At 44.6% G+C, this 20813-nt stretch overlaps 1 protein-coding gene across 1 annotated transcript in view; it reads right to left on the bottom strand.

The window, feature by feature from the left end:
* The window catches only part of MYO10 (myosin X), a 207344-nt gene extending 193431 nt beyond the window's left edge, over positions 1–13913 (bottom strand). The window contains exon 1 of the mRNA XM_008151670.3: positions 13423–13913. Within this exon, the coding sequence (XP_008149892.2) occupies positions 13423–13443 (21 nt within the window). The 5' untranslated portion in view covers positions 13444–13913. The remainder of the gene's footprint in view (positions 1–13422) is intronic.
* Between the last annotated feature and the right edge of the window lie 6900 nt (positions 13914–20813).

The following is a 20813-nucleotide window of genomic DNA, read 5'->3' as shown; positions in this document are numbered from 1 at the left end:
TTCGCCTTCAGTAGAGATGCTCCCCAGAGAAACCTATAAAAGTTTCATTGGAACTAGTCTCTGAATCTTCTTCCCAAACAGTGTTCACCTACGAGTGTTCACTTGCTGCCATCACATTAACAATCAGAGGACTGTGTTTTCGCTCTGATGGATTACAGGAAAATTTCTATTCCTTACTCCAGTTGCTGGCAAAAATGGGTAATTCTTCCCCGCTTGCATCACATGACTTTGGAGAAGCAAATACACATTCCCAAAGATCTCCACACAGATGCTATCCATACCTCCTTCTATCTACAAGACCCACTACCAGCACCTCCACATGAATCCAAGTTCCATCTTTGGGTCCAAATCCTGGTTCCTCCACTTCCCAGCTGTGCGAGCTTGGGAAAATTACTCAACTTCTAAGACTCCGTATATCTCCTATGTAAAATGCAGAGGAGAATGGTACCAACCACATTAAGACTGTTGGGGAGATTAAATAAATTAATCCACATAAGGTAAGTGATCAATAAATTTAAACCAGTTAAAAGAAAATGTAGGGGACATGAAGGCTGAACAAAAAAAAAAAGAAAAACAACAAACCCTGGTTAAGCCCCAAGGCTGAGTTCCTTTTTGAAAAAATTTATTTGTATTGATTTCAGAGAAGAAGGAAGAGGGAGAGAGAGACAGAAACATCAATGATGAAAGAGAATCATTGATCGGCTGCCTCCTGCAAGCCCCACACTGGGGATCGAGCCTATAACCTGGGCATGTGCCCTGACTGGGAATCGAACCGTGACCTCCTGGTTCATAGGTGGATGCTCAACCACTGAGCCACACCTGCCGGGTCTGAGTTCCATTTATTCAATCTGTCACCAAAGTCCCTCAGGATATCAAATCCTAATGATACATCATATTTCCTCCTTGGACAAATAAACCACTGACTTGACTTAGAAAACACTACCAGAATAAATATTTTTTCTTTAAAAGGTAATTTTGTCCTCAGTAAGGTAAAGATAGGATATACCCTTTATAAAAATAAATAAATAAATAAAAAATAAGCAAACAAACAAACTTCCAGAATTCTGCTTTCCTGGAGGGAATAGCTCTTCAACTTCATCAAACATTTTACAATAACGCGAAAGAAAACCCTCCCGGGGCCTTTAGCTCTTGAGGATAGCCCATTTCCTGTCTCATATGCACACGCCAACTCTAAAGATTACCATTTAGGGATCTGGTGGAGGTTTACGAGCCTGTGGGGATTTTAAGAGACTTAAAAGACACAACCTCAGTTATATTTCTGACCCCATCATCTGTGGCAGATGTTCGGTAAAGTAACCCAGTTCTCTGTACCTCCGGGTAAAAGGAATCCACTTAATATTATAGAAATAACAGGAGCGTAAAGACTGAGCTCCAGCCCTGTCAGAGCTCTCTGAACTCCTTGAGAGAAGTTGTCCACTTCCGAAGCACACTTTCTGGGCACAGCATATAACCCACAGAGGAGCAGGGCCTGGGAAAGTCAAGCTAGGATGAGTTTTGCTCCCCATTTTTACTCTTAGAATTGATGACTCATATTTTAATTTTTTTTTAAATAAAATACTGGGAAATAATTATGCTGGAGAGACAGATGTCCAAATGACCCTTCACAGCTTAGGCAAAACAGCCCCTGACTGGCTTACTCTCCAAAATATGATAGGACCCACTCATCCTACTTTCACAACCAAGAGCTCATTTTATCCAATGTTTTTTCTTCTTATGGTAACTCTGAAAAACAAGAGATTCCATCTTTGAAATATTTGTAGGAAAGACACAGGGCTTTTGCAAAGAGAACCTTAAGTGAATATGGTTTTAGGACCTAAAACAGAATAAGCTAACCTACCAGATCTGCACAAAGGCGAGAAGGAAACTGTTATGGCTGAAAAATAACCATGTTACCAAGAGGAACATCCAAGAATTCCTGTAGTTCTCAAGGGCTGAAAAAATTAAGGTCAGTGCCCTAACCGATTTGGCTCAGTGGATAGAGTGTCGGCCTGCGGACTGAAGGGTCCCAGGTTCAATTTTGGTCAAGGGCATGTACCTGAGTTGCAGGTACATCCCCAATAGGGGGTGTGCAGGAGGCAGCAGATCGATGTTTCTAACTCTCTATCCCTCTCCCTTCCTCTCTGTAAAAAAAATCAATAAAATATATATTTTTTAAAAAATTAAGGTCAGAAATTACAGTCTGCACCTGACTTCATATTTTTGAAGTTGAACTTGGCACCTATTTTTGAGAGAATCCCTAGAGAATGAAAATCTTTGGAAACGCAGGACCTACGATTCACAAGCAGTATTCTGATGACCCCAAGGCAAAAATGTGTAAAAGTGTGGGGAGGCTGCTAACTTTTATCTTCTTAAAAATCTGAAAGCAGTTCAGCAATAGTGCCTACTGAAGACTCCACTTCTGACAACACATCTACTAGATGTGGAAAATGCCCACAGGCAACTTGGCCTTGGAAAGATACATGGTTTCCAAAGAGAGGCTCCAAAGGCAGCAATGGAAGAATTAGGAAAGATCACCAAGAGCAAACATGTGCCATTAGAGACCAAGGCTGAGATCATCCACAGCCTCTTATTTTTAATTACTATGTATAAATTGGAAAACTGGACAGTGAAGAAGGCTGATAGGAAAAACACTGATTCTCTTGAAATATGGGATTGGAGAGAGTTCTACAGATACCCCGGATGACCAGAAAGACCAACAAGGGGGTCCCTCATTTAAATTAAGCCCGAAATATCGCTAGAGTCAAAAATGACAAACTGTCCTACTTTGGGCACGTCATGACAATGCAGGGTTCTCTGGAAAAGACGACAATGCGGGGGGAATAGAAAGCAGCAGGAAAAGAGGAAGACCAGGTATGAAATGGATTGACTCCATTTAATTATAAAAAGAAAAAGGTAGCAAGATCAGAGACCCAGGTGGTGACAGACAGAGCCTAGTAGGTTGGCACAGTAATTGGCTACATGTGTGAGGGTAGTTCAGACAGTGTCCCAGGTCTGGGGTATCGGGATGGCCCAGTCCCTGGCTGATCAAGTGGGTGGAGGCTATCTCTTCTCACACCTCCTACAGGATGACCCCCTCACTGCTGCCACCACCATACACCTGACTCAAGTCAGGGACTTTCAGTGGCCTTAGAAGTCCTAGAAATCAAATCCCCTTTCCATTCAGTCCTGCTGAGATACTGATGGATGATAGGAATACCTTTTTTTAAAATTTTTTAAAAATTGATTTGAGAGAGGAAGGAAGAGAGGAAGGGAGGAAGAGAGAAACATCGATGTGACAAAGAAACATCAATCAGTTGCCTCTTGCATGTGCCCCAATCGGGGATCAAACCTGAAACCTGGGTATGTGCCTTGACTGGGAATCAAACCTGCCACCTTTTGGCGTATGGAACAACGCTCCAACCCACTGAGCCACACCAGCCAAGTCTGGAAGAGCTTGTTGCATTATTGTTCAGTGACCAGGAAGTCTTAGCTCTAGCAAACTCCAGCATCCATTCACTCACCTGGCTAGGCCACATAGGGCTGTTACAGGTTAGGATTGTGACATCGACAGCACTAACCATGCAAAAGTCATTTCATTTCATGAAGTTTCTGTTTCAGGGAAAGAGACCAGGAATCGGAATCTGCTAGTTGGCACCACGATGAGCAAGAGTTTGAATGCACCGGGTCTGAGTGAATCTACCTCACAAGACTTGAGAATGGTGTCACAGATCAGAAAATTCTTGGACAACAGCATTTCAATTTTACTACAAGGAGTAAATAAGTGGGGCCAGGCGAACCAGGGGTATTAACAACCCTGGGACAAAACGAGTACTTTATTATGCAAATGACTGCTAGCCTCAGAACGATAATGGATGTTAGCAACAGGTATTAAATGAATACCAGAATAATGAAGCACTATGTAGCAATTAAACAGAACAAACTGTCCATGAACACAACAACATGGGTGGGTCTCAAGGGTACTGAGTGGTAAGTCCCATCTCAGAAGGTTTACATACTGTCTGATTCATTTACATAACACTCACAAATGACAAACTCACAGAGAACAGATTAGTAGTGACTAGGGACTGAGGGGGGAATATTTCTCATGGGTTCGCACAAAGCATGGAGAGTTCCGTATTAAGATCATGCTGGTGGTTACACAAACCTATATATGTGAAAACACTGAAGTGTGTGTAAAAACAGGTGAAATCTGAACGAGGTGTGAGGACTGCACCAATGTCAATTTCCTGGTTTTGATACTGTACTACTGTTACCACTGTCAGTTTCCTGGTTTTGATACTATAATAGATGTCACCACTGAGGAAGCTGGGTGACAGGTACACAGGACCGTGCTGTAATATTCTGGCAACTGCTGAGCGAGCCTATTATTAAAAAAAAAAAAAGCATAAAACTGAAATAAAGACCTGGGGTAGAGTGCAGGAGATATAACTTAATTCAACATGTTCTCAACTTTCAGAGAACATGACCTTCTAGAGAACTGTCAGTCACATCACTCTGTACAGTATCTATATAATAAAAACCCAGTGGTTGTGACACCATAACGACCAAAGACCGGTCACCAGGAGGCTGCATGCACAGCGAGGCACGTGCAGGTGGGCGGGGCCGCACGATTTCACGTGCTGGGCTTCTAGTAACATATATTTCTCTAATGCTCTGGGGAGAGGATCTGAAAGGGAACTTAGGGAGTGAGAGGTCAAACTCTAGAAGAGGGACCAGCAAAAGCCTCGGACAGAGGGTACAGCCGGATGTGGGTATTCTAACCAGACCGAACAACTTAACCCACGACTTAGATGATAAACAATGATTTAGGGTTTGGATACTAGTGAGACCCAACTTTAATGTTTGGCCATAAAAGTATGGACACAGCACAGTGATTCTCAACAGGAGCCACTTTGCGGCCCCTCCCTCCCCAGGGAACATGTGCAATGTCTGGAGACGGTTTTGGTTATCACAACTGAGGAGGTATCTAGGGATTAGAGTCCAGGGATCTTACTCAACACCCCACAATGCACAGGACAGCCCCCAAATGCAAAGGCTGATCCGGTTGAAAATGTCAACAGTGTCGAGGTTGAGAAGGCTTAGAAAGAGGGCACACTTATCCACATCTGCAAATTTGGGGCTGAAAACTACCGGAGGGCTCAATACCCTGGCCCTTAGCCCAGTCATTAAAAGAACAAAATGGGGGAGGAAATAAACAGAGGCAAGGCTGCATGAAATGACAACATCGTAGAAGATGCAGTGCTATCTGCACCTAGCACTCAACACTTTTATTTCAAAGTTCATGGAAAGACTTCCTGGGGGTAATTAATAAGAATAATAAGCCTTCAAGTCAAACACACACACACACACACACACACACACACACACACACACACACACCAGTGCTGCATGTCACCCAAATCCCTGCCATTAAAACAACCACCCCATAACTGTTATGGCCCAGGGTTAATGCCCAAGGATACTTACAATGCAAAGGAATGAGAAGTAAAAGAAAAATCCATACAAACAATATCCTAAACCCGTGGTCGGCAAACTGAGGCTCGCGAGCCACATGCAGCTCTTTGGCCCCTTGAGTGAGGCTCTTCCACAAAATACCACGGCCTGGGCGAGTCTATTTTGAAGAAGTGGGGTTAGAAGAAGTTTAAGTTTAAAAAATTTGGCTCTCAAAAGAAATGTCAATTGTTGTACTGTTGATATTTGGCTCTGCTGACTAATGAGTTTGCCGACCACTGCCCTAAACAAATGGTTAATGGTTCCCCACGCAACACAAGGCTGCATCCCTTGTGTGTGCTTTGGTCTGAAATGAACATTAGCAACCACACTGGGGTTTTCTGGGGGCCATACATAAATCACCAGCCCTGCCATTAACTGAGAAGAATGCCTCTCTCCTCCACCCAGACTTAAAGAACCTGACAGTGGCCACAGAAATCGAGTACTCAATGTTAATATCCTCTGTTAAGCAGTGCATGTCACTAACAAGAAGTTACAAAATCCCTCTTATCATAAGTACATCATGACAGAGTGTCTCGGCTGTGCCTGCAGTAAGCTGCACTGACACATCTCATAAAACTTTTTGTGCCAAATGGTAAGTAAAAATGTGCCAAACCCTTTGATGAAACATCTCCACTTTGATGAAAATGGTATCCTTAAGACATAATCAGACAAGCATGCACTGATACAGGAACAAGAATGTTTGTGTGATGTCTTCTATAAAAGCAAACAACTAGAAACAACCTAAAATGGTCATATAAATGATGATACATGCCCAGGAGAAATGGGCAAGACCACTCTTAGAACTGGACACCTAGGACCCCTGCCTTGGGCTATAGGGTTTAGAGTGCCCTGTACATAACAAAGGCACACACACAAAAAAAGTTAACAGAAGTTCCGCAAAGAGCTAATCATGGTCTTGGGTGAAAAATATTATTAATTTCAAACTTGCAGTAAATGGCAGTAATTTGATATGAACTATTACTTACCATTAATAATATTAGCAAAAGCTTCCCCCAACCCCAAACAGAATGAATTTAGCCATTTCACTTTAAACATGTGTTTTTTAAAATATTAGAGAAAAATTTCCTCAATCAAAAAGGAACAAATGTGAAACATGCAACAAAATTGATATTTCAAGAAAATACTTAAAAATCAGATAAAGGAAATAAAAATATTTGTATGACTAGAAAGGAAAAAAATTTACACACACATGATCCCCAATCATTTTTATGTAAACTATTTCATGGCCAAGGTGCATTAAGGTATAGTCCCATCTGAAAACAGATTTTTAATGAATTAACTTCTGTGTTCAGTTTTCTTTATAATATGCACAGCATTGAAAACTTTGAAAAACAATTTAAGAAATATTTAATGGGCCTAAAGATCGTTTTAAGAAATAGTATGGCTCAGTGGTTGAGTCCCAACCTATGAACCAGGAGGTCACGGTTTGCTTCCTGGGTCAAGGGCTCGGTCTCCAGTGGGGGGTGGGCAGGAGGCAGCCAATCAGTGATTCTCTCTCATCATTGATGTTTCTATCTCTCTCTCCCTCTCCCTTCTTCTCTGAAATTAATTTTTTTAAAAATGGTGAGATTCACAATGACAGTGACAAAATAAAATTACAAAATTGTGTAAATCCTATAATATCAATAATTTATCATATGCAATCCTTTTCCTTTTTATATCTAAATATGGCTATATGAGCTCTGTTGACAATGCCAGTAACCAATGCTCAGACTTAACAAAGCTGGCCTTCTCCAAACTGAAATTAATACAAAAACAAATCGAAGAACCACACAATGACTCAAGAAAGGTTTTCTACTTTGGCGCTACTATCAATAATACACAAATTATTGTGAACATCATGACTACAATAAAATTAGTGAGTCTGCCAAAATATGGGCAATCAAAATAGATTTAAGTCTCTTTGGCCTGGTGGACACATTTTCTGAAAAGCCCTCAGAGCGAAAGCAGCAGAAAATGTTCTCCAAGGAAGGCTCCGTGAGCAGCGCTGCTCTCCGCTATCATGATCACCCCACGAGCGTTCACAAGCTAACAAGTAGAGCACAACTGATATGCAGAAACTCTGGGAAAGGAGCCGGAATCTGTACTCGAAAGAGGAGATTCCATCAGGAAATCTGAGGGAGGAATACTCCAATAACTGAGCAGTAGAATTGGGGAGAAAATTTATAGTCTTCCAACCCTTTCTTTTCATAAAATAAACACTTCTCAAAAACCCAGTTTTCTAAGCGCCTTCTTTTACAATCTCCCCACCATCCTCAGGAGGCTGGGGCCAGCGGCTTTAGAAGTCACATTTTACAAAGAAACAGAAGATACTTGTCTTTCCTAAGTCAAAAACAAACCAAATAAAAATGAGTGGCGTGTTCAAAAGCTGATTCACAATTTCCTGCTGGGTTTGCAATGTTTCTAGGGTGTGGATCGCTTGTTTTCCCAAACTCCCATGCTGTTTTCAACTCAAAAATCACTTACTAAGTGCCTACTGTATATGGCACTTTGGCTAAGGACACCAACAGGAGAGAAAAGCACAGAGGCTCTGAAGACTACTGGTCTGGGTTCAAATCCTGGCTGTCATTTTCTAGCTGTGTGACACTGGGCTAATGACTTAACCTCTCTGTGCCTCACTTTCCTTATGCATACGGTTGCTAAATGGATTAAATGAGGTATTGAATGTAAAGTGCTCAGGAACATGCGGGGCACATAGACAGCACTCAGTAAACGTTAGCCTTATTTATCATTGTCTTCAAAGAATTGTAAAATGCTTTGTAATTAATAAAAAAGATTATGAACATCTCCCCTCCCGCCATAAAAAAAAAATCTGTACTTGAGGGGAAAGTAAAGGCTACCCAAGGATAGAATCCCATCCGTAAGGACCTTTCCGTGCAAACGAGGTGATAAAATCTGTAAATGGGATATTTAACCTCTCAAGGCTGTTTACTCACTTGAGAGGGGGTGGGGTGGGGGAAGGTATGTAAAGCCTCTGAGGACAGGAGCAAATTCCTAAGGTGACCAGGACAGAAAGGCAGAGTCAAGTTCAGAGGGAAGAGAGGTAGGGGTCAGCGTGAACTAGACCTGTCAGAGGCGGTTTCGAAAGGGAGCTGGGCAGGCAGGTCATCTGATCGGCAGCGAGGGCGGCCTGCACAAAGCTGCGGGCAGGGCTGGTAAGGGAGCCTCAGGAGCCCCATCCCGGGGGCGGCGGGGATGAATGAAGACAGTTGCAAGGTCAGAAGGCCTGGAAAACCAGACTCGGGAACGTGAACTTGATTTTGTAAGCAATCCGGAGATGCTTTAAGACAGAATTCTGGAAATACAAACTCTGTATTGTACAGAGTGTACAGGCTGAAAGGGAGCAGGTTAACATGTGCAATCCAGCACCAGAAACAATTGCTGGGAAAGCTCTAAGGCCTGTGAGTGCTGGGATTCACTCACCACGGACAGCCGCCCGTGCTTCATTGCTCAGTTACTATAACTAAACTCTTATTAGTCACCCACCTACCCCGTGCCAAGGGATCTGTAAATCTTATCTCTAATTCCATGCAAGGTCAACACGATTATGCCCACATACTGACCAGAGAAATCAAGGCCAGGAAGGTCAGGTAACCTGGCCAAGCTCCCACAGCGGGGAGGGGTAGAGGGGGCTCCCAGAGGCGACCTCTTTTCTACTTTTGGGATGGGGTGCTTCTCCCTCCGCCTTTCGGCATGAGGAAGTCTTGCCAAGCTTAATGTAGACAACGGGTTACTCATTCTTGAAATGTTCCCTGCAAATTAATGACACGAGAATGTATGTGACGTAGCAATCACCCTGAAAGCAAAACTTTGAAAACCCATTAACCAAAAGGTAGCCTCGCCTACGAATCTCAACAGAAGAGCACCTCCCAGGCTCGTGTCCTTACAGGTGACCCCACTTAAAGCCAGCAGAGCTGGAACAGCAAACACTCTGCTTGCTCCCTTCAGCGCTCTGGTTAGTATGAAGGCCCTGCCTAGGCTGGCCTGGGCCTGATTTTGTAGAGGCCACATGACATGCGGGGAGCAGCCCTTCCCGCAGCCCTGGCCAGGGAGATCAGGGCTCCCTGCTGGCAACAACTGTCTTGCTTGCAGCTGCTCCCGGGGCTTTGCTGTTCCCAATGTGACAGGGGCCAAAAAGTGTACTTGACAATAGAAATCTTTGAGGGTGTGCAAAAAAGGCAAGACACTATAACTCCACTGTGAGAAAGGCAAATGCTCTGATTCTATTATACAGTCGTCAAAAGGATGGGCTTCAGGATTTGGTGAGACAAGGCAGTCCTCAGCACTTCCCTTCTGCCTGGGAGAGATGATTTGGGGGGAGGGAAGGAGCTGCCAAAATACCAATAAGCTCTAAAACCAAACAAAATAAAATGCTATGCAAAAATAGGCTCAAACACTCTTAGCACCTTAAAAAGCTCGTTGAACAGCTCCAGGTAACAACCAAACCCAAACTGAGTGCTGAGGAAAAAGGTGTTTCCACTGAACCTCTTTCGAGTGGAGTTTGTTCCAACCTGGAGTGAACCAGGCTGTAAGGAATAGTGGGAAACAGTCTAGTTGTACCTAACAATTTATCCCTCAAAACATTCATACCTGCTTCCTGTACCTGGATGTCTGAGTATATGTGTGTACATTTTAGATATTTATTCTGAAAAATCAAAGCGTTTGTATGTCCCATTAATAACCCTTAAAAGAGCTTTTGCTTGAACAGCCATTGTGCCACTCCTATTCCTAGAATGGAAAACAGAAAAGTCAAGCTCATGTATGAGTTCAACTGGTAGGTGCTTACTCGCCCTCCAGTGTCCTCAGCACTGTACTTGGCCCTGGGGACATGGAAACAGCGTCCACTTCAAAATATCAACAACACATTTGCGCAGTAGTCTGGCCACTGTGCTGGTTGAGACTCTTCTGCTATTTTTTTTAATTGCTTTGGTTACAGGCATAGCAAATCTAGTTGCTGCCTAAAGTAAACTTTTTAACCACTTACCTCCAAATGCTAAAAAACAACAACAAAAAAAAACACCTAGTTTTCCCAGAAGTGTATACACAATTTACTTGAGAGTAGCCATGAATATCTAAAGGCGGACCATGAAGAAACAAACTCTATTAGGGAGTGTGGGGTGCTCAGTTTCTCCAATCCCAGGGTACCCTTTGAAGTCAGCAGCCATCAGCTGAGGGGCACGAGCCTCACAGGTGTCCCGCTGACCTGGCGGGCAGGAAGATAGATGTCTGCGGTTACTTACAGCACAAACTCCAAGGCAAGAGGGCTGTGCATGCAGCACGCAGGAGAATTCATTCCACGAGGCAACTGCTTCGTGGGTACAGCTCAGTGGTTCTCAAGTTGGAGGTGATTTTGCTCCCCATAGCTCATTTGGCAATGTCCGCAGGCATTTTAGTTGTCCCAACTTGGGGGTTCTACTAGCATCTAGAGGCCAGGGATGCTGCTCGACACCCTACAACGCACAGAACAGTCCCCCTAAAACAAAGAATGAACTGGCCCAAAATGACACTGGTACCCAGTTTGAGAAACCCTGGCCCTGCTCTGACTAACGGCTGCAAGTCCCAGGTAACTCCTATTTCCTTATTATTTGGCCATTCATACATGAAGCTAATACATGTCACATTTCCTTCAATGTTTTGTTCTCAACCGTCAGCATTAGCTTCAAATTGTCCAACAAGCTACAGGTCATTATGCCCAAATCACAATGGGAAAAATTACCAAAGAACAGGACACCATTAGTGATAAGGAGTCTTGGAAATATCACTTCCACACTTACTGTTTCTACTCTCATGGGACACAACAAGACTTTCTTCACTGGACAGTTTCACAAAAGGAGGCTCTGTTATAAAACACTAAACAGAGAGACTAAATTAGGAGTTTGTTTTCAATTAATACAGCAATGTGTGGCCACCCTCATTGGCCCTGCTGGCCTCCACCTCAGGGGCGGAACTTTGAAGGCTGATTAGGAATACACCACCAAATTAAAAATATAAATTTAAATAAACGAAAATATCCTCAAAATGAACATTTCCACCAGCAACAGAGGGGAAAGGCTCTGGATTCTACAACAAGCTCTTCAACCTTGGGCAAGTGACTTAATCTTTGAGTTAAAATGCTTCGACTAGGAAATGAAGGGGATGGATGATCACTAAAGGCCAACTTCAGTATTACATTAGTAATCACTGAAATAAAATCCAACAACCAGGTTACCTTACACTGAACCAAAGGATAGTGTAAGGAAAAAGTTTTTCAACCAGAAAATGTGAGAGGCATCTGTCCCACGTTATCCTGAAGTTCCCCCCACTTGCACTAGGGGGCAGAGTTCTTCCCAAGGGGAGGCCACAGACCCCCTGTAGTCCAGACAGGCTTCATGGAGACTGGGATCCAAAAAACTCAATACAAGTTCCACGTCCCATCATATCTCCTAAGCGACCCAGAACGTACGAAAGCAAAATAAAGGCAATAAAAGTAAGAATTAGTGTCCTGCAGGCATAGCCTAGGTTTTCTTACAGATAAAAGCCCACTGGTCTTTCATCATGGCTTAATCTGCAATCTTGCAAAGAGTTCTCGTGCCTTCTTGCAGGCATGAAGTTCTACGGATTAGAAAACGCTACAGTCTCACATTTATAGATTTCACTCTTTAAAAAAAAGGGTAAAAATACATATTAATGGATGATTAATTCCTGTCCAGCCCACATCTCAGAGAATATGGGTATCACATGTGAGATGCCACTATGAAAAAACTGGATATTACTATTACACAAGAATATATTTATCACTTTGGCCATTATAAATAGTTGTCTACGTGGGCATCCCGGGAGCAGAATGACTTATATCCAATTAAGTCTGAAAAAGCAAAGTTAGGGAACACAGATGCAACCCCTCACCAATCTAATTTGCAGGAACATTCCAGAACTGTCCTGGATTCACAAAACACCCCCCTCCTGGCTTTCAATGAAAGTCACATCTGACTCCCTTAAGTCAACTAAGTTTACTTTGAGCCACTTCAAACCTCAAACTTAAGCAGAACTTATTAAATAAACACAACCAAGAAAGCAAAGGGAGCCAAGAAACTCACAGTAACTCTGGACCCCGGGGGGAGAGACAGGGGAGAGGGGTTCTCCAGTCAAGGATCTCAAGGAACTGTGGTGTCCCGCCCTCAAGGAACCTAAAAGGGGCATCCGTTTCATCTTTTTAGATGGCCATTGTTTTTGCCCTAAACGATTTTCTTTACAATCCAACTCAAAATCTGCCAAGGGCAGTCAGCACAGATACCTGATCTTTTGATCTCACCTCCTGGGATGATCTCAAACCCTACCGAGCGCTCCTCGGGGAGAACTGGCAAGTCACACACCAAAGGTCCGGCGGGCAGAGAACGCGGTGAATGATTAAACTCGCCTTTCCCGCTCACACTTCACTAAAGCCGTCTCCCCCCTGGAAGTGTTCGCACCCCTCGCACAGGAAGCCGGCACGTTTTGCAAAGGAAATACCAGACCTTTCTTGGGAGAAAGGCACGTCCCGGTGGAACATTTTATGGGGCTGCCTGCACCCAGGTAGTCGGGCGAGCAGAGGTCCTGGCCAGGCCCGGGCGCCGCGGGGACTCCGGTGAGCCAGCGACCCACGCACCAGGAAGCTCACCTTCGCTCCCCCCACGGGGCCAAGGGGAAGCGCGGGACAAAACAAAACCTGCCTCGGCTTACTCCTCCCGAGGCTCCCCGGGAGCGGTGAGGGGGTGAGTTCAGGCGATTCCCGGGAAGTTTCGCCCCCCTTTCGGCTTTAGGAAAAGGTACCAGGCGGGCGCCCGGCGCGGTGGGCAGATCCCTCCTCCCGGGCACCGAGGCCAGGTCCCGGCAGGCAGGGAGCCCGCGCGGGGCCGCGAGCGCACTCACCTCGGGGAAGAAGTTGTCCATTGTTCCAGTGCGTTCCCCGACCGGCCCGCGTCGGGTGTCCAGCTCCAAGAAGTCAGCCCAGCGGAAGGTCCGGGGAAGAAACCATGCATGTCACGGCGCGACTCCCAGGAACTCAAGCCCTAGGGGTCCTCCCGTGGCCATCGCCTCCTCCCCTGCCCGTCTCTCGCACCTTTTGTTTGCCCGAACCCAATTCTCTAACTCATCGGTCCCAAACGCAGCCTTTGTCTCCTCTTCCTCCAAGTTCTTCACTTCTGGGCGCCGCGCGCGCGAGCGGAGAACAGCTGGTGGCACATTCTTCCCCGGGGCTAGGGAGAGCGGCGGGGGGTCGGGGAGTGCTCCCCCTCCCTCTGAGCTGCGGCCCGGGGCGCTGGGCGCCGGCACGGGGACAGCGGCCACAAGGCGAGCCCGGAGTCGTTCTCCCCGTGCGAGCGCCGCCGCGAAAAGTATTCGGGCGCCGCGGCTCAGCCGGCTCAACGAGGCTCCGGGACTTGCAGACGGGAGCACGCCCCGCCCCGATCCGCTCGCCAGGCCACGCCCACCCGCCCGCGTCGCCCCGCCCCTCCAGGAGCCCAGCCCGGAGCCAACCCCGCCCCGCGCTTCCGCGGCACGCCCCGCCCCACCTACCACCCAGGCCCCGCCCATTCCGCGCCTGGGCTGCTCCAGGCTGTGCGGCGGGCGGGGAAGGCGGGTTCCAAGTGGCTCCACTCCTGTCCCCGCCTCCCCACCTAAAGGCTGGCGGGGGAGTTGACTCTTCCTCGGGTGATAGAAACCAAATAGTCACCGGGGAGGAGGGGTTGAGAGATTCTTTTGTGCCTTTGATCTCCAGCAGACCCTGGAACCCGCTCAACACGGATCTCATTAATGCAGCTCGGCAGATGAGCGACCCCGGGAAGGAAGCGCGGTCCGCGGAGCTGCCCCGGCTGTTGGGTCAGATCAAAGCGGTGAACTGGAGGCTAATCAGAATTTCTGGAAGCTGCTTTCCCGTCTTGAGTTTCTCTCCTGCGGTCAGGCTAACAGACGTTTTCCTAGCCGCGGGGAAAAGCAGTTTTGTAAACTGGAAGAGGGCGTGGCCAATTGCACCTTTAAAAATGTAACCTTGTTCTGGGACCTAAAGGAAACTGAGATAATAAGAAAGTCGGATGGATGAAGGATCAAACCCACCGGGTACGGACGGAGTCCTGGTTTCCTCTATGGCAGGTCCTCAAACTTTAGCGTGCACAGGAATCACGTGGGAAATGTGTTCAAGTGCAGGTTGGAGTTCAGTGGGGCGAGCGCTGACCATCTGCATTTCCAACAAGACCTCAGAGGGTGGCACCTGGACCTGTGCAGATCTGCAAACTCAAGCCTGTCTGTCACAGGTAGAGAAATGCAGGACAAAGGTTTAGAAACTTTTGTAACGATTTTAAAATGCCACGACATCCAAGCGCATGATCCTTGGACTCTTTGAACCGAGTATAAACCAGTTTGGGTGTTGTCAGACTGCATGGTGAGTCATATACCTGGCACAGCCGGGAATCTCCTATTGGTTCCTAGCAGATTGGAGGCAAAAATGACTGGTTCTTCACCACAAATAGTTAGAAACGCGCTCTCTGGGATTTGCCAACTCATGCTTTAAAAGTCAAGCCAGAAAGTCACATCTTCCAGAGGAAGCCTCCCAGATGCCAAGCCACTCACCCTGCTTCCAGCTCCACCGAGCCATGGGTGTGACTTATTTCTAAGACTACTGAAGAAACTACATCGTATTGTAAGGGGCTTTTTATTGGTGTCCTACCGGTCTTCAGTTGGGAAAATGGAAGCTCCTTAAGAACGGGAACTGCGATTTAAAATTTGTATCCCCCTCTCTTTCTCAAAGAATGAATGAACCCTTGTGTGAAACTCATAGCATGTTTATTACCCTTCTCAGAGCAGTTCTCCAGCGTTAATATTTATTCAGCCCACCCCCCTTTGGAAAATGTCATGGTATAAATTTGTGACAGTGCACTATGCTATAGTTGCCCTGTTTCATAGGTTTAGACGCTCAGGCCAATAAAGAGTGTGTCCCAGATTGAAGATAGAGCCCGGATAAATAACAGCAATCCCAGGCACTAGTCAAAGTGCTTAGTCAAATGAGTCCTACTGCCACCTGTGTTCAAATACGGGAGCAGAACAATTACAGTCATTATGCTATTATTAATCTGTACAGAACATCTTCCAAGAGAAATTACCAGGCAGCTTGTTCAAGTGGGTGTGTGGGTGGGGCGCGGATCCCAGCAACAGCCCAGGCACTGAGTGATGTATTGGGCAGTCTTGGCCAAGACACTTTCCAATATTGGCTCATCAATTGTAACAACTTACCACACTAATACAGCATGTTAGTAATAGAGGAAGCTAGGGAGAGGGGGCAGAGAGGGAGTAGATGGACACATTCCCCTCCATTTTTATGTAAATCTAAAACTGCTCTAAAAATAAAGTCTAAGTTTTTAAAAAGTCACATTCCTGTTGCTTAAGAAGATAAAGTTAATTACCCCCCAACTTGACTCATATGAAGAATATGAGCCAGATCCAACCCATAAGGGTTGAATTTTACTAACTTATTATAATTAAAAAGTTTATCTCACCTGGGACTGTAGTTCAAAAAAACAAAGCTTATTTCTTAACCTCAGGTGAGGGCTGAGTGCCTAAGAATCTGAATGTTAGTAAGCACCCTACTAGGCAATTCTGAGTGTGAGAATCACTGCTTTAGGTGGTCAGAATTCATCAGATTTTCCTCATAAATGTACATTCGCAAAGAGGTGTAAAGATAAACTGAACAGTTAGGCTATTTGCTGAATAAACAGCAAAGGTCGTGTTAGATATTTTAAGCTTTCTAAATAGGATATCCAACTTCCATCTATTTGGGGTTGAATCGGTTGTTTAAAAGAAGTCTTACATTTACAAGGGCTTTGACAAAATTGGGCAAAGATGGGCATTTTAAATCCATAGATTTCTAAGAATATCCACTTTTGTTACCATTTTTAAAAAGTTAAGTGCTTCCTTTCAAGGATCTGTGGAACCCTTTGGTCAAAGGTGTTTGGGCTAAAACAGTTAAACCCTGCCTTCCGAGAAGTAACAGAGGCTCAGGAATGTTAATACTCTAAGGCAAAGTTCCTTCCCAGGTACCCTACTTATTTCTCAAAGACACCATGCTAATGGAGTGTTATGTTTTCAAATTAAAACATCAATAAAGCTCAAACGACATTCTCTTATTTAGCTGCACAAATTAATCTGCAATTGACAAAACTTTATCTTAATATAGGTGGGACCATTTTGCCACTCAAAGGGAGGATTATGTATGCATATATGTGAGTGAAGTGCTACAATGGTCCTGTTTTGTTTTCCACCAAGAGTTTGTTTTTAGTTGAAATGGGTTGTCTTAACTTCCTTTGTGATTTCAAATTGCTTTCTTTGCTGTTATTCGGTTGCTTTTTAGCAGTTCTTAATCTGGATGTGTTTAGTGTGTAGCGTCTTTCCCATTACCTTTGTTTTTATAAAACACTCACCTCTAATTGCTCCAATCAGAGTAATGGTTTAATTACTAGTTACGGAAAGGGAAAGTTCTAGAAGTTTCTTTCACACAAATTAGAGGTTAATAACTGACACAACTGTAAAATACTGTTCTTCGCGGTTAACTAAACAACATTTCCTCCTTTCAGGTCACTTATAGCCCTGGATGTTTAAAAATTCACGTGTGTTTGTCTTTTTGAACAAACAAAAATTAAGGGAATTTTTAAATTAAGGGAATTTTAAACATTTGTAGACAAGTGTTTCTTTTATTTCTCATAACTTGCAATTCAAAAATCGGGAAGGACATTTTTTTCCATGTGAAGCTGTGATTGTGAAAGATTCCTATAAAAAGAATAAAATTGAGGAGGGGGGAAACTTGAAACGATTCACCTTGTAATAGAATTAACCAAGGACAAAAGTACAGAAATAAAGCAAGGATAAGACACTCAAAAAAACTAATTTGTTAGCAGTCATTTTTCTAAACGAGATGGGCTCGGACACTCAGAGGACAGTGGATTCTGACTAAATCCCAATCACTTCAAAACTGCAAGAATGCTTTCTAAATTAAGAACCCACACAAACACGGAGAGTTGTTTTCATAAATTAATCCACGTCCATTTATAGTGGTTAGTCCGGTCTTGCTGATTGTGATAAACAAGTGGTATAAATCCTGGGAACACTCAGTGATGGTCTATTCTGTTCCACAGCTCCCCTCCTTCCCCATTTCTTTTATCTTCATGCTCCCATCTTTTCTTACAGTGGCTCCGAGGCTGACTCTCCCGAGTTACCATCTCTCCACCTCTGTTGTTACTGTTGATAATGCTAATGTTTACCACTTCCGAACCTTGAGCCCTCACATATTCCTCCCCTTCCTGAATCTTTCTGCTCACATCATCCAAGCCAATATATGTGATTGTGTGAATTTTGACTTGAAAATAGCTGTTTTTTCACCTAATTGTTCCCTGACCTGTTCAGCCATCTCTTTTCAAACCCCTAACTTTTCTCTGTCTACACTTCATCTCTAAACAATCAACTCCAACGCCTTACAATGGGATTTTTGCCCTTCATCCCACTCCCTTGAAAAGATGGCCATGACCTCAAAATAATCAAGTTCAATAGCCTGTTCTCAAATTTCATCCTCCTTGACATTAGCCCTCTTGTGAAACTCATCTTAGCTTCCAGGGCCAACTTCTACGTGCTAGAAGGTCCTCACGTTGTGAATCCCTTCAACCAATTGGAGAACCTTCAAGTTCCATTTGCTCCTAACATGCAACTTCAGTTCTACCAGTTGGACGTCCCCACCGAAGACTTAACTCAGGAAACAAACTGCATGTTGGTGGCCCAGGCCGTGGCAGAGGCAGCATGTTTTTGTGGCCTCTGACCAATCAGGCCTGCTCTGTGCTGTGGTTCTAAGAATTGTTTCTGGACGCTTTGCCTAAAGCCCATCCTCCAGTTCTGCCAGTGATACAGCAAACTTTGTAGCACTCTCTAATAAGTCTCCTTTTGTTCTCTGAAATAGATTTTGTTGCCTACAACTTGCCGGTACCTTAGGAGTACTGGCATCCACAGATTGAAGAAAGTGGGCCACTGTGCTTGGGAATGCATTCCTCAAAATGGTCTATGGCCCTTTTGGTGCTAGGACTGGCTAGGACTAGTAGTGCCATCCAGGCCACCCTGGACCCAGCTAAGGTCCTGTGTGGACTTTACTCTCAGTCTTTCCCCATTTTGGCCCTTCACTAACCCCCTATCGTGCACATGGTGTCATCCAGAAGTTCAGAGCTGGCATTTATTGAGGATCTCATGGAGCTTATGGATTCTCACTTTGGACAGAGGCAAACTGCAGTACTCTTTGCCACCAACAGTCCCCCAGTGGTGGGATTGTTGGACTTAGCCATGGGTATGACCTCCTGTGTCAGGCCTCACCTATATGTTCTGACAAACAGTGGTACTGCCTGGGTCTATAGCACCTTTTGCAGTGGGGAGGTGGCAAGGGTCTTTACACTGTGTGGCCCCACCCTAGGCACACGGAACAGTCATCCTACTCCCTTCACTGGCTCTGAGCCTCACATCAGGCAATCTTCCCAGGTTAACTGCGCTCACATTCTCCTTATTGACAGTTGCTCAGCATTGTCAATCAGTCCTGCCAATCAATGTCCTCTCTTGCCTCCAATCAGTATGGTGTCTTTAGTTTTGTGAGGGGTCCTTAATCTGAGCCAAATGAAAGATGAACATTTCTTGCATGAATGGGACAGCTCTTCCCACTCCACTCATGGCCCCACTCCCACCTCCCCACTGGTGGTGATGCTGGAAATTCAGGGGCACTCAACATTGAAATCAACCATATGCTCAGAATGCTTTGATTACAGCCTGCGAAGTTCAAGAGAAGATATAATTGGGAGATGTGTTGTTCAATGGTTGTGCTATAAAATTCTCAATGGTAAATTTTTCAAAAATTTGTTTTTCTATTACTGTTGACATACAGTATTAATTTCAGGTGTATCACATAGTGATTAGACATTTCAACACCTTACAAAGTAATCCTATGACCCTCAATGGTAAATTTAACCTGACCCAGAAATTAATTATCATTCACGTTTTCCTGCATATTCTGGGTTGGACTTGCATTTGTGGTCATCATTAACAAAGTACTGTGACAACCTTTTGGAGTATCACAGGCCCACGGTGGACAACATAGGGTCATAAACAACAAAGCAGTTAGCTTTAAGTAAATGGAATTAGGAAGCTAGCTACAGAGGTATGAATTTCTGTATTGTTTTAATACAAATAGGTTCTGAAGATCCATGACACTGAATAATAACAGTTTCCCTACACTTTTTTCATGGTGGGAGACAGAAAGTAGCCACATGTCACATTTGACAAGACGAATATGAGATGTTTTCTGAATGTAAACAGGAAAAGTTGGTGCCTGGGCCCTAAGAGGAAGGAATCTTTATGTACACTCATCAGAATAAACAAATACTTAAAGGCTTATTAAATCTTGATGGAGAAATCACCTCACATGGGCCCAAGCATTTTGTAACATATTTTAATTAAGATACACACACACACACACACACACACACACACACACACATAGGGGTCCCATATACCCTATGGGAAGCCCCAAAGGACAATATAGAAAGCCTAAGGCTAGCATACAAGTGAAAACTTGGGGATAGGACTCATCAGATACATCACAGGGTTGATTCTACACAAACTCTTCAGCAGCCTGGCAAGGCCTTGTTTTCCCAAATAACATGGCCTGAAATCACCACGATTGCTTTTGCTTCTTTAATGAGTTAGGAATATGTTTAGAATGTTCTTTCCCTAATGTTTCCATTAAATGCAAGTGTGCTGTTGCTGAGAGTATTAGCGGGGAAATCAGGTAAGTGCAGGGAGTTGTTTATATAAGAATGTCCAGCACAGAGTTGTATGGAATAGTTAGGAAGCTGGGCAAGGCATCAATGCCTCGAGGCAGGAGGCAGGTTGAGTGATAACTGCATGGCAGCCACTCTTTATGTTAGTTACTGTTTCTCTGTATGAGCCACCGAAAAGGAAGTGGATTCAGACAACGGTGATTTATGATTTCTCACAGTTCTGTGGCTTGACTGGACTTGACTGGGCTTGATGGCTGCTGATGGCAAGTGAGCTCTCTCTCGGGCAGCTTCGGGCAGACCGGTGCTCCTAGAACAGAGCCTTCTGCACACAGCAGGAGCCTGGCTGGGCAATAGGGACAGCTGGCCGCTCTCTCCACATGTCTTTTTCCACAGAAATGGAAAGTCCCAGGCTTCCATTTACAGCATGTTCACTGGCATTTAGTGCATTAACAATGTTGTGCAACCATCTAT

The sequence above is a fragment of the Eptesicus fuscus genome, chromosome 4 (genome assembly GCF_027574615.1).
Source record: "Eptesicus fuscus isolate TK198812 chromosome 4, DD_ASM_mEF_20220401, whole genome shotgun sequence".
Taxonomy (NCBI): Eukaryota; Metazoa; Chordata; class Mammalia; order Chiroptera; family Vespertilionidae; genus Eptesicus; species Eptesicus fuscus.
This window is presented reverse-complemented; position numbering and strand designations above follow the sequence as displayed.